This window comes from Triturus cristatus, chromosome 12, assembly GCF_964204655.1.
Source record: "Triturus cristatus chromosome 12, aTriCri1.1, whole genome shotgun sequence".
Lineage (NCBI taxonomy): Eukaryota > Metazoa > Chordata > Amphibia > Caudata > Salamandridae > Triturus > Triturus cristatus.
The window spans coordinates 28,780,092-28,793,866 of record NC_140595.1 but is presented as its reverse complement, the minus strand read 5'-3'; the positions used below and the strand labels follow the sequence as shown (position 1 = coordinate 28,793,866).

The 13,775-nt window shown below is 42.3% G+C and overlaps 1 protein-coding gene across 3 annotated transcripts in view; it reads left to right on the top strand.

The window, feature by feature from the left end:
- The window catches only part of DDX49 (DEAD-box helicase 49), an 83,736-nt gene that overhangs the window by 3,861 nt on the left and 66,100 nt on the right, over positions 1 to 13,775 (top strand). For all 3 annotated transcript variants that reach the window (XM_085638551.1, XM_085638550.1, XM_085638552.1), the window contains 4 exons: positions 9,487 to 9,610; positions 10,373 to 10,458; positions 12,748 to 12,869; positions 13,299 to 13,486. In XM_085638551.1, the coding sequence (XP_085494677.1) occupies positions 9,487 to 9,610; positions 10,373 to 10,458; positions 12,748 to 12,869; positions 13,299 to 13,486 (520 nt within the window). The remainder of the gene's footprint in view (positions 1 to 9,486; positions 9,611 to 10,372; positions 10,459 to 12,747; positions 12,870 to 13,298; positions 13,487 to 13,775) is intronic.

Sequence of the window (13,775 nt, the reverse complement as noted above, 5' to 3'; positions counted from 1 at the left end):
ACAACACCCACAGATGGTCCACCTAGTGGGCTAGCTGTTACACTGAAGACCTCAGAACCGTTAAACAACACTGTAAACAACTGGAAAGGAGAAGGCGCACCAGCAAGGGCACGACCGACAAGACCACCTTCAAGATGGGCCTCCACCTCTAACACAGACAGTTGAGAGAATCGAAAAAAAGGCCTTAGTCTCACACATCGAATCAAGCTCCAATGACAGCATGAATATCTGAATAATAATTACTTCAATATTACTCTGAGTCTTTATTTTCATCCAAATTCGATTGTGTTTCTGGGTGTAGAATTGTTTGTGGACTGTAACGTTCTATCAACAAGAATGTATAGCAAACTGGCTTCAGTTAATGCTGTTTTACACACTCAATCAGCACACACTAGAAAATAGAAGGATAATATTCCATATGGAGAATTTCTGAGAGCAAAGAGTATTTGTAGCAGGATGATAGAATACCAGAAAGTAGAGAGATTGATGGAGAAGAAGTTCTTCGAAAGAGGGTGTAATGGAAAGACCATACTGTCTGCCAAGATAAAGGCAACCTAGAAAAGAGGAAATGGAGGTGGTGAGAGTCATTGATGTGTGTAGCTTGGAAAATAATGTTGTGTTCAAATATTTGGTGAAGCACTGGTCTGTCTTAAACATAGAAGAAGATATTAAAAAATATCTTATTTAGATACCAAGGATAACATGCACAAAATCTCCTACCCTAAAATCGTTATTAAATCAGAGTGACACTATTAGATATGTCAACAACAAAGTGATGAGGCAGGAAATTGACTGGCTTCCCTCTATACCGAACAGTTGCTACATGTGTGGAGGATGCATGTGCTGTAAATATGTATTGAATGAGTTCTCTGATTCAAAAAACAATGCAGACTAAATTCTATATTTTATTAATTGTAGTTTTAAATGGTGTATATATTTGATCGTTTGTGTCTGTGGCCAATATGTGGGTTCCATGATGAGAAAGTCCAAGGAGAAATTGAATGAACATTTGAGACCCATTAAGGATAAGAGATATCCTTTAGTCCCGCATCTACATAATGAACACCAGGCCTCGGAAAAAAAAACATAAGTGTTACTGGACCTGCAGGTCTAGTAACCTGAGTTATTTACTCGACCTAACTCTAATGTACTTGAACCAATCTCATTGTGCCATTCTAGGCAAATATTTTATTTTGCAGAGCCACCCTTTTCTCCATTATCACATACAAGAGCACCTTCCAGTATGTGAGTTTAGCACTCCTGCTATACAAAAACCTATTTGGTTTTATTTATTAGATTAAACGTTTGCTGCATGCATATTAAGAATCTAGCCCACAAATAGGGTACACACGACCCCTGACCTGCCTCTTAGTTCATAGCATTGCCATCAGGGCAGGAATGTTTCTCAGTTTATCTTTAATAAATATATTACTAAAGCATGAGGTGGTAGTGCACTGTCATTTACAGACAGCACATTTTTCATTGAAATGGTTAAAAACATTCCCCCTAACATACAGTTTACTTACTAAACTATATGGTGTATATACGATAGTCTGTGGAAATTAGGTTTCAGCAAACATATTTACAGTTTTCACCCACCAAGTAAAGTGTTCTGATTTGTTTTCATCCTATTAAAAAAAAAATCACACACAACTACAAATCAAGGGCTTTCATTGCTACTGAAATTTATTTTGAAATGTTTGTACAGTTCACTTTAAATGTGTTAGAATAAAACATGACATCATGCAGCCTTTCATTTCACACTTTGGTACAGCACATTTGTCAGACAGCTCATTTTACAAAATCCTTGAACTTTGCTGTTAGAGAGAAAAGTAACTGTAGATGTAAACTGACTTTTGATCTCTGTCTACAGAATAAATGTGACAAGATAAAAACATGATTTAAAGGCATCTTTAATACTCGTTCACGTTATGAGTGAACAAACACCTGATGTTTGTCAGCTCGCTAGAAGGGGTGAGTAGGCCCTAAATATAGCTCGTCCTTATAAAATCTGACTAGCCATAGCGAGAAGACTAGTAGATTTATTAAGGCCTGAACACAGAACATGTACAGACATACCATTCTCCTTTCTGGGGATTGAACAGATAATATTAGGGTTTCAAGGAGGGGACTTGTAATTAAAACTTGGATCTAAAGAAATTTCCTGAATTGATTATTTGCAGACAGTGAGGTGTGGGTTGAACATAGACAAAGAAGTATACACCTTATTGTGAAGAAATGTTGATAACATCAGAAAGGAGTAAATGAAATGTTTCCTTTATTAGTCAGGCAGTAAAATATGGATTGTTAGCACATTTAAACGAATAAAGGGAATTTAAAGAGGATAGGATAGAGTGACAAGTGAACCCTCCTGTGTTGTAGTCAGCACAATTGTAAGGTCTATAGAGAATTTGGAGTATATTCCTTGAGAACTGCTTCAGCATCATTAAAATATATACTGTTGAAATTTTTTTTCAGTCACTGCTGTTCCATTTCCTTCTGATAAAATGGTTTATTATTGTTTTGGTTGGTAGGATGTTTGTTCTTTCAAACGAAATAGAGGGAAATCAAAGAGAATAGGATGGGTTGAAGCATGTAGGCTCCCGTCTTCTAGTCAGGACAATTGAAAGGACTATTGAGAACGAGATTGTGAGTAGAGGTACATTTAGCATGCGGTTCTGCAGAACATTCAGGATGGAACGCTAACAGGATTTATAAAATTATGACTCTGCACTCCCTCAAAATTAACATTCTTAATAATGTAAAAGTCAATGAATGATGGAAGTTGAAACGTGGTCAAATTACATAATGCACAGACTCCATAATCCTTTTCTTAAAAAGTTGATTTCTGTATTCATTTTTTGTTATAAACATTTTATTTTTGCTGTAGCCAACGCGTTTTGTCCGAAAGGAATTCTTCAAGGCTGTTTTCCTATTTCTTTTATATAAAGTTGTAATCCAGATAAGATCTCACTCGAAAGAAAGTACGCCAAAGTACGAAATGTAACGCTAACAGGGTTCGATTCCGGGAGAGGGTAGATATAATTATAATTTTCATAAATTAGAGTACCTCTCTGAAAATACTACTGTGAATTAAATTGTACAGTTGAGACACATAATCGCATAGCAGCTCTGGCATCAGGGTATGGTGAAATTCAAACAGGGTTCTACACTGGGTGAGGGTAAATATAATTTCAGTACATTAGAGTATCTTTTTGATTTTGCAGTTGATAAGTCCTTGAGGAATGCGACTTTCTACGAATAAATGTGGTGCAACAGGTTTGTAGATCTGGCATGATGATGTACAGATAGGGTTCGATTATTGGAAAAACCGTAAGCATTTTTGCTGTTTTTTCAGTATCTCCTATTAGTATATATTCTAACGGTATCATTCGTACAAAGTCTTTAATTTGTAAATTAATTCTTGTTCTTCCTCTTTCCTTTTGTATGAAAAAGAACATATTTAGTTGTTTTGACCAACTGCTGGATTTATTGAGCCATATTGAAGATACAAATGGTTGGTTTATATGAACTAGTGCAGGTGCAATGTGGTTAATTGCCCACAGGTGTTATTAATTATTGTTTTTGGTGGGTTGTTTGGGGTTTGCATATATAGGGCCATGACAACGTGGCTGATTCATTTATGTTCAATCTTAGACGTCTGATGCATGTGCTCCATGAGACTGAATACTGAGCTGAGAAGCTAGCACTTGTGTCGATTGATTGATCGATTTCGACACAGTGGGCTGGGGTTACCTGATTCGGGTATTGCAGGTTGTGGGTTTTGGACCTTGGTTCTGCAGATAGGCTCGGCTCCTTTATACGAAGCCGAGTGCGAGGGTGCGGGTGGAGCATTGTTGTTCTGAGGCATGGACACTTGGCTGGGGAACAAGGCGGGGTTGCCTATTGTCTCCACTTCTATTTGCTCCTGCAATAGTACCACTGGCCATATGGACGCGCAAAGTTCTCCGGGACTGGGTCATAGGAATCGGAGACGTAGAGCATGCATTATCGCTGTATGGGAACAATGCCTTATTTCTATCTCTCCTCAGCTAGGGTTACTTTGTCACGGCTATTGCAGTTGCTTGATGATTTCGGGAACATGTCTGGTCTTCGCTTCAATTGAATCATAAGTCCTTGGCTTTCCCTCTTGCCTCTTTAGTGGGCACGCCAGAAGACCGATTATTAGTCCTAGGCTTACGCTAGGTAGTGGTGCAGTTTCGATATTTAGGGGTTCAAGTGGCACATAACAAATCTCAGCAACTAAGACTAAATGTGGACAGAGTTATAAAGGCCTTGATTGATCAGTGGCCATCTGGGACACATTGCCTCTCTCTCTAATGGGCCGTATGGCTATTGCCAAAATGGTATTGCTTCCACAGTGTCTGTATGTGCTGCAGAACCCCGTATGGCATGGGGTCTGGACCTCAACACCCCTATAACTGATGGAGACTGGGCACGGGTGAGTGAACTTACACACACTGTCTCAGGTAATGCCCGTTTTACGTTGATACACTACTACTTTCTTCACAGGACTTATCTCACTCCTTAAGACCTGCATCGCATGTCCTCGTCCGGCGCTGATAGCTGCCCCCGCTGCGGAGCTACTGTCGCTGATTTCCTGCACTTAGCATGGCATTGCTGTCTGGTTTAGGACTTCTGGAGATCGACCTTTGCTGACATAATTAGAACTACGAACTTGCATATTGTCCTTTCTCCACAGTGTTCCCTTTTAGGCAACATCCAAAAGGTACAAAAAATGCAATAAAAGTTCTTAGAACTGGTGTTAGTGTTGGCCAGACTCGGGGTTGCCATCACATGGATGGGACAACGGGCTCCTGAGATAGCAGACTGGCATGAAGACATATTGGAGTGGTCCCTGGTGGAGGAAATACATATGAAACTTGGCAGACGAGAAGACCCAGCGTCAGATGGCGCATCTACAGATAGAGATGATGTTAATGATAGTGCTGGGGAACCCCCTCTCAGATAAGTTACAGATGTGGCGAGGCGTAGCTTTGAAGTGCGAGTCTGGTGGTTGTTACGAGGGGCAAGGTGTGCTCAGGATATCTGTGGTTGTAAACTGTAAGTCATAAATGTGCTATGGGTACATCGTACTCAACCATCTGCGCCACTGCTTGCTGATTGGTTTATTTTCTGTATTGTTATGCAAAACTGAAAAATAAAGGTTTTTTAAAAAAGAAACAAGCACTGGCAAATCCAAATGTCCATGCTTTTTAAAGGCGTTAGCTGACCTTTTGGATTTGCCAATGCTTGTTGCAGTCGTAAATGCCATGACAGACACAGCAGCCATTTTGGCTCTAGCTTCATTGCACACGTCATGATGCAGCTGCCATTTCTGCTTTTTAATTTTTAGGTCTCACCTGAGTCAGCGCATGCGTTGCGCTGCGAGACATTTAGTAAGCGGGTTTTCAAAGTGCTACCACAGGCTTTTGGTGGCCTCAAGCTTGCGGTTACGCGCACGCGCGCAGCTGCCATCTGTCTTTCTTCCTGTGACGGGTCATTATGTGCATCGCAATCACTTTCGCGGCGCGCGTATACAACTCCCGGGCTTGTTTTCACGCACGCACCACTCGCGTGCTTGTTTCCCCGATGCTCTGCTCCGCTGTCCCTTTCACTTTTTCCTGCTATTTTGTTACTGCCAATGTTTTTCAAAAGTCGGCTTTCTTCCTGCATGCGTTCACCCGATGGGAGTTCAGCAGCGATTGCCGTTGGGTTAATAAACGTACGTATCAGCATTTGTTACTTTGTTTCCGTCGCGTATTTTGATTCCAATCGGAATTCTTTTTGGTTTTCGCCATTGTTTTATTTTGTTAAAAAACAATTCTCCTAGTCCTTCAAGTCTAACATGGTTCCGAGCTTCTACCTGTAAATACTGAAGCAGACCTGTTTTTCTTTGCTCACACGTTGTTTGCGTATCAGGAGTACTGCTTTTGACTTGAGCCTCTGATTATTGTCTGCATGCTGTGTGGGTACCTGTGAAAGATTTATATTGGAGTTAATTTCCAGTGACCGCACCACTTGTTTTTGAATACTTTATTGCTTGTCGCAGAGCTGCACACGCACACCATTGGCTATTTTGGTAATGGCGCCGGCTCCTTCTTTTTAAGTTCTCTCACGGGATGCTGTAATTGTTTAACGTGCAGTGATTTTGAAGTACAGTTATTTTGAAGTATAGTTTTAACGGCTGTGTAGCCTCCCTGCGGCATTATTAATGGGTGCACAGTGCTGGCTGCGTTCTCCAAGGGGTACCTGTGCGGCCTCCCTCTCCCATACCCATCCTAAACACCATAAGATAGTCAAGGCCCGGAGTCCCTTTGTGCGGATCTCACTTCAGAGAACACACTTTTAGGTGAGGCTCCTGAATTGCAGCGTACTTGATTTTTTTGTCTCACAACTCATTGGACACATTCACTCCTTCTGTTACTCACTGGCGGTATCGAACTCGCTTCTGTGCTGAGCGTGAACGTCTAAAAAACACCCTAAGAATAAAGCATACCGTCCCAGCCCCTCCACCACCACTACCCAGCTTCTTTCATTAGTCCACAGCAGCCGTATCTCTACGCCACAGCTCTTCCGCTCAGAACTACAGCCTGCATACCAGACACACACGGATGAAAAAAACGGTTGGGAAGTCAGCCAAGTTTGTGATCGAAGAGCCTCGTCGGACCCTCCCTTTCCCTTCCATAGTCCGTAGCATGTAAGGAAGATACTGTCTGGCCTACTGGAAAACAACACTCAGTGGGCTCTGCATTTTACATAATTCATTTTCCCGTACACAGCTTGAAGTTTTCGATCAAAACGGATATTGCGAGATCAGAAGGTATTAATATTGCTACATGCGGAATATATTGCTGCACCGAGCACTTAGCAGAATGTTACTGGTCACCTTTCAGCTGGTACTGTATTTAGAGAAGAGACTGTGTTGGTCGCATAGTTCACACATTCCTGTTTGATATGCAGGCAACACACATAAATATTTAAATGTCATAAATAGAAGGGAAACAAATATTCCTTAAACTCGAAAAGGTTTTGTTCACTGTTCACTCAAAATTCTGTTCACAGGACTGACCCTGTTCTAAAAGCAGATGCTTGTGCGGCGAGGCGTTTACGGCTGATAATGTAATACATTTTTTAAAGGTAGATTTTCCTTTTTGAGCACACACACAATATATATATATGTATGTATGTATGTATGTATGAGCACAATGGTAGTGAACATAAACGTGGCATTGTAATACATGTTATTTAGAGCTACAGGACAGACACACACACGTTTGCACGTGTAATACTATAGTGCAAATGTCACATGGCAGTTTATTACCAGAGTACAGCTAAAATGACATCCGAAAAACACGGTTTACTGCCTAGCAGACTGCATGAAACAATGAACTTACTCAGCAAAACAGCTCTCCTATGTGTCACCCTTCAGCCTGGTTGTGGTTAAATATCTTTTAAAACAAATACACAGGTAAAAATGCCATGACAGAAACCATGTATTGCAGACGCACATAGTGTAATCCGCGATTCATTACCACTTCATAGCCAATAGGTCTCGCTTTTGGGACCTTATAAGTGTTTAGCCATGCAACAGTTTGTGTTGTTGCACTAAGGATATTGTGCTGCATACCTAAATACTTATAAGGTCCCAAAAGCGAGACCTATTGGCTATGCCAATGCTTGTTTATTTAATGTTGCTGTTCTAAGATGCCGTCGAGCCATCTTAGAGCTGTAAATTAAAAAAAAAAAGGTGTGCAGAAGCATGTTTGGAGAGAGGGCCAGTCCAGGAGGAAATTGCAGCTGCTGGTTTCATTAAAAGAAAGGGGAGCAGTGAAGTACAAGGGTTTAGGGGGAAGAAAGTGCTTTCAACAAGCAGTGGTAAGCAGGGAGGGGAGTAATGGAGGTTCTTTGGAGGAACATGGAGAGTGAATGGGTGGGTATGTGAAAGAGGAAGCGCTGCACATGGAAGAGGGAGTGAGAGTACACATGCACACCCATGGAGGACTGCAAACACAAGAAACAAGCATTGGCGAAGTCAATAGGCCTCGTTTGCCCAATGAATTGCGGCTGCCGTTATTTGATTTGCCAGTACTGGTTGCTTTTATAATATGCAAACATCAGCTAAAGGTGCAGTGGAGATCGGCTATGCTAAAAGTATAGAAAACATGCTGCATCACGCACTGTGATGACTCAACGGGGCATCCTCCTGGAAAGTATAGGAAATGTTACTCACTGTCAGTATGGCCACCACTTTGCATCAAGCAATGTTAGAATACACCTTGTACATTACGTAATGCAATGTGGTGATCATTTTCAGAGAGCAAATGCTCTCCAGACGGCTGCCTCTTAGTGACATCACATAGAGTCATATAGCGTGGCAGCTGTCCGGCACCAGTCATAACTTTTGGCTTTGCCATTGCTGGCACATTATAAAAGCATCAGGCATTAGCAACTCCGATTATGGTGAGCAACGTGGAGTGACAGAGGGGCAGTGAAGACGGTGGAGAGTGGCCACTAAGCTGGAAGGGGAGGAATTGGGATGCTGTAGTTAAGTGCAAACCAGAATGTAACAGGGAGGTGCACCAGGTGGTGGGGAGCAACTAACCATCGCCGACAAACAGTGGTGGGGAACGGGGTGGAGGGGTCTGGTGAGTGACACAGAAAGGTTTTACGAAAAAGAAACGAGTAGGATGGGGAGAGGTGGTAAAAGCAATTCAGGAGTTGGTGGATAGGAGAGAAATAGTGCGCAGGTATGGGGGTGTCAAGAGGGCAAGAAGCTCATGTCGGGAGGAGAGAGGAAGAAAACACTTGCACTCCTAAGGAGTTCTAAAAGCAACAAAGAAAAGTAGTTCCCTGAATGTAAAGCAGTAGAGGGACACAAGTCGTCTAATCTATAGAAACTTTCCTCCAGGGGAGGGACAAATACAAGAAGAGAGACAAATGCAAGAAGAGGAAGTAAAGCCATCAAATGAAGGCAAGCAAATGAGACCGAGCAGAAAACCAGCTAATGGTTTTCAGTGGCAGACCCAGGGCTCACTATAAGTAGTGCTGTTTGCCCTAATAGTTCTTTCAACAATAGACCACTCAAAGCAAATGTAGTTGAGACCTAAAAAGTAGTTGTCCGAATGTAAGTAGTGGAAGGATACACGTCTTCTAATCAGAAGGATGTTGAAGAAGCCTTTGGGGAAGGACACATACAAGAAGAGGAAGGAAAGTGATCGAAAAAGAAGCAAGTAAAGGAAATTGACAAAAAAGCCACCCAATGATAAGCAGTGGTTGACCCAAAGCTCACGCTGAGTATTGGTTTTGTACGCAATAGGTCTTTTGACAATAGACGTATTAAAATGTTGGTAGAGGATACCCAAAAAGTACATGTATTGGCGTACAGTGTATAGGTGGGGGGGGGGGGGGGATTTTCATAATGGGATTACACTGTTACTTACCTGCAACACTTTGAATCCCTAGGTCGGGACTGCATGGCCTGTGCAAAGACTGGCAGCGGGAAGACGGCGGCATTTGTACTCCCTATCCTTCAGAAGCTCTCGGAGGATCCGTATGGGATATTTTGTCTCGTGCTCTCACCAACCAGGTGAGCATTAGGACTGAAAAGAGTATTCTGTTGCAGACTGACTGTGCTTTTCATTAACACTTGACCTACTTCTGCTTGAGGCTATGGTTATTTTTCATCTCATTCACATTTTGTGTGGACTTTGGAGCCCGGCATGAAGTTTCTAATGTTACCAGAATTGAAATCTGCTGGAATTGTATCTTACTGTGTCAATTCTTCCACTCTCCCCTTCTGTCAGTCTTTTACAGTAAGCTTATTTTCATGTATGTCTGCATGCTCTATCTCTTAGATTCTTACTCGGCCCTTCCATATCTGCAACTAGTGACCTCATTTCACGTTTCATTGTAATGATTGGGTGCAGAAACACAACAGTGCAAATACTGTATGCGCACAGTAGAAGGTGTATTTTTTTCACCAAATTCTACCTTCAGCGGTATGATGGGGAATAATGTGCACAGCTGTTTTTTCACTTGATTATGCCCACAGCAGTATGTCTACAGCACAGTTTTGCTTACAACACAGAGGAAATTGTATGCTCAAAAGTCAGGAGTAAGCAGTAGTTTCTTAGAATTGATGCACAGTGAAAAATAAGAGGCCGGGGGCATTGGCTCTAGATTTTTAATGTTGCAAATAAACTCTAAGAGAGGTGGTTAATCTAGTGTCTCTTATGCACGCGTATCCATTTGTTAAATCTAAACACCTTGAGAATTTTCGACAGGGATATGTGAGTTATTGTTGAGGTTCATGCACAATAATATATTTTCTCTCCTGTGTATTTTGCAGGGAACTTGCATACCAAATTGCTGAGCAGTTCCGAGTACTTGGGAAACCCCTGGGGTTAAAGGACTGCATCATTGTCGGCGGCATGGGTATGTGTTTCAGTTGTGGCTAAATTGTTCGAATGAGGGAACCAGGCCCCAAGTAGGCTCTGTAAAAGCATTTGGAACAAGTCTTTCGATAGCCCTGGCAAAACAATGAACCTGAGAGCCAAACTGCATTGGGCAGAGGCGTAGAAAAACCTCCTCACTGTGTAGGGCGATGGCAGATTTGGGGCTAAGAAGAAGAAAATGGGTTGGGGTGTCTCCGCATGGCTTGTGTCCTTGTACTGACCGTACTTAAGATGCAATGAGAAATCAAGGTAAGGCTAAAACTTAGAATACTTTTCTGTGCACTGGATTTGACATTAATGCACAGGTTACTGAAAAATAACAGGACTATCAAAATGTGCTAGGAGCTGCTTAATCATCATCCTTCCGCCTACCTTCTCTCTACCCAACCTCCACAGATAGTTATGGCTAAGTTCTTGGTAGTGCATTAGTTGTCCAAAATCTGCCTATATTCTGTTGTTGCAACAACTGTCAGTCCTCAGATGCCCATTGAGCGAACGGTTCTCATGCTTGTCAGAGGAGGGTGCACATGGTGTGTTTTCTATGCAGAAGATCTCAGCACAGGATTGCATTCCCCGTCACAGGAAGCCTTCAGTGCAGATGCATGATTGTTGTGTGTGCTGAGGCGGAAAGTCAAAACGTTCTAAAACTCGGAATCCAACAGAACTTGCTACGTGGAACTCAAGGCAGGGGCACATGCCCCGAGTGCCAGACAGGGGATCTTACAGTTGCAGAAGTTTCCATCCCAAAGAATTGTTAAGTGACTTTCAAAATGAAGTTTTCCTTTGCATTCCTTGTAGATTAGAGTCAGATATAAAAAAGCTGGTTATTATTAAGGATTTGTAGAGCGCATGGCTGCCCTAAGGCTTCCCAGCGCTAAGTGGTCAGAAGCTGAATACGGGCTAACCATGTATTCGAGATGTTGCTATCTAGAAACTCAACTCTTCATTGTGCGGGAAATGAGATTCGACTTCAACTGAAGCTCTTCTGCCTTCAGCAGCTGTTGCTTTAAAGTGTGCATAGGTGTCTGTAGGTTACGTCTGTGCAAGAAGACTCGATGACTCAGCTGCTCGGGCCTCTCTGCTGCTCAAGACCAAGCTCCTATGTACCTCCTAGTTGCAGCTGAGTGCTCCTTTGTTTGACCCTGCCTTTTTCAGTTTGCAAGGTCCCACACAAGCTACAGGCATCCTCTAGCTGTTGCACCTATCCTCATAGAAGTGCATTATTTTTTGTAAATTAAATCTTCACATAGCTTTAGCTTAGACATATGGCCTTTTACCTTGCATAGTGTCTCCTTGTACCTCTCCAGATTACTCCTACATTTACAAATCCAGCACAACGTCACACCAGCACATTCTATTCCTCCAACCACTCAACCAGGTCCAGGATCTGCCACGGTCACCTTGGGTAACTGGTAGTGAGACCTCAGCAGTTGAGGTCTTGCTCATTTTTCCCCATTTGGTAGACAGTCCACAGTTTTAAAACTGAAGCCATGGCCTTCTACCTGTGAAATTTGGTATTTTGCTGCAGAGTAAATCAGCTCTCCAAGTCCTCTTGTTTACCCCTATTTGAACTAAAATGCTTCTTTCTTATTGGCAGATCTTCCCCATCCTCCTTGTGTACTATGGAGATGAATACCAGACACCACACCTCGTTAGCCTTCATAGTCTTCTGTATGAAGCTAGAATTCTACAAAAAATCCTGTGCATCGCTCATAAAATTGTTCTTTGCTACTAACCCTGTTGTCTCCATGAAACACTTGTGATTGTAGCTGCTTTTCGTAGCACCAGAAGTAAATTCCCAATGCTACTTTAAGGAATCAAAACAACAAGCTTTCACCTGCAAAGCCGTAAGACTTTGAAACTGTTAGCTTGCATCTATTGGATTGTCACCAGTTCTCTCAGTAGGGCATTGTAAACCTTCCTTTGGAAGCCCTTCTTTGCCCTGGAATGATCTGCTAAAGTGCATTTCTCTGTAAATCTCTTGGTTATGTTGCGTGTTACCTCTGCTTCTTTAGTGTTGCATCATGCTTTGCTGATTGTAAATCACAGTCAAGTTATTTATCTAAGGCACATTGATGAATACAAAAATCAACAAACATTCTTTGTGGAGATGTGGTCCGGCAGTGGACGTTATGTCCCAGATACGTTCTCATCTGTTCTGATGATCACCACTAATGTTTCTCTGGCTCTCCCCTCTGTCTTTTAAAAGATTTTAAACACCAGAATTTGACTCCCCTTCTCCTTTAAGAGTATTTCCTTTTTGTTTCAGACATGATTGCACAGGCTATAGAATTATCCCGAAAACCACACATTGTGATTGCAACCCCGGGACGGCTCGCAGACCACATTCGAAGCTCGAATACCTTCAGCATCAAAAAGATAAAGTTTCTGGTGAGTGAGTGAGACAGAATTATTTGATTGCCAAAATAAATATATGAACCTCTCTTTAAAGCATTTCATCTGTTTTCAGTTAGAGCTTTTGTGAACATTTAGCATGTGGCTAGCCGTTTATCCTTCTAACAGGCAAATTATAATAGGAAAGCTCCCACATTACATTTGATGGAAATCCCGCTATTTAAATATGCCATGTTGCTATGAAAACTAAGTTGTCTCCAGTATGTTTTTTGCCTTCATGCCACAGTATTGCATTAAAGCATAAAGTGCAGAGCATTTTTGTTAAAAAGAATCCTGCTCTGCACGTGTGCTGGAGAAGCAGAGGGTCATCATTATATTTCACTTGCTCCAGTGCTTTGCATCTTTCCACTTAGCCCATTCGTCTACCATAATTGCTGTTGTGTTGTTTGTCCTGCCTTTGGTTAGGTCCTTGACGAGGCTGACAGGCTTCTGGAGCAGGGCTGCACCGATTTCACCAAAGACCTGGAAGTGATTTTAGGCGCCGTCCCTGTCCAGAGGCAGACCTTGCTGTTCAGCGCCACCCTTACCGACACCCTCCAGGAGCTGAAGAGCATCGCTATGAACCGGCCCTTCTTCTGGGAGTCGCTGTCAGAGTAAGTGAGCTAAAAGCACACACCCTATGTAATTAACTAATAAAAGATTTCCTTTGCAGCAGTGTTTTTCCCACTGAGATGGTCCACCTGATGATTGGAAGTCTAGAATTTGATGAAAGATGAGTGTCTTTCAACTTGCTTAGATTCCCGCCCCCCACCACCCTCCCTCCCCCCCCCCACTCCCTCCCCCCCCCCACTCCCTCCCCCAATCTTTCTACATATTTAGTATTTTTTGTACGGCATACAATACTGTCAAGACCTGCCAAAGGAAAGTATTTAAAATCATGGA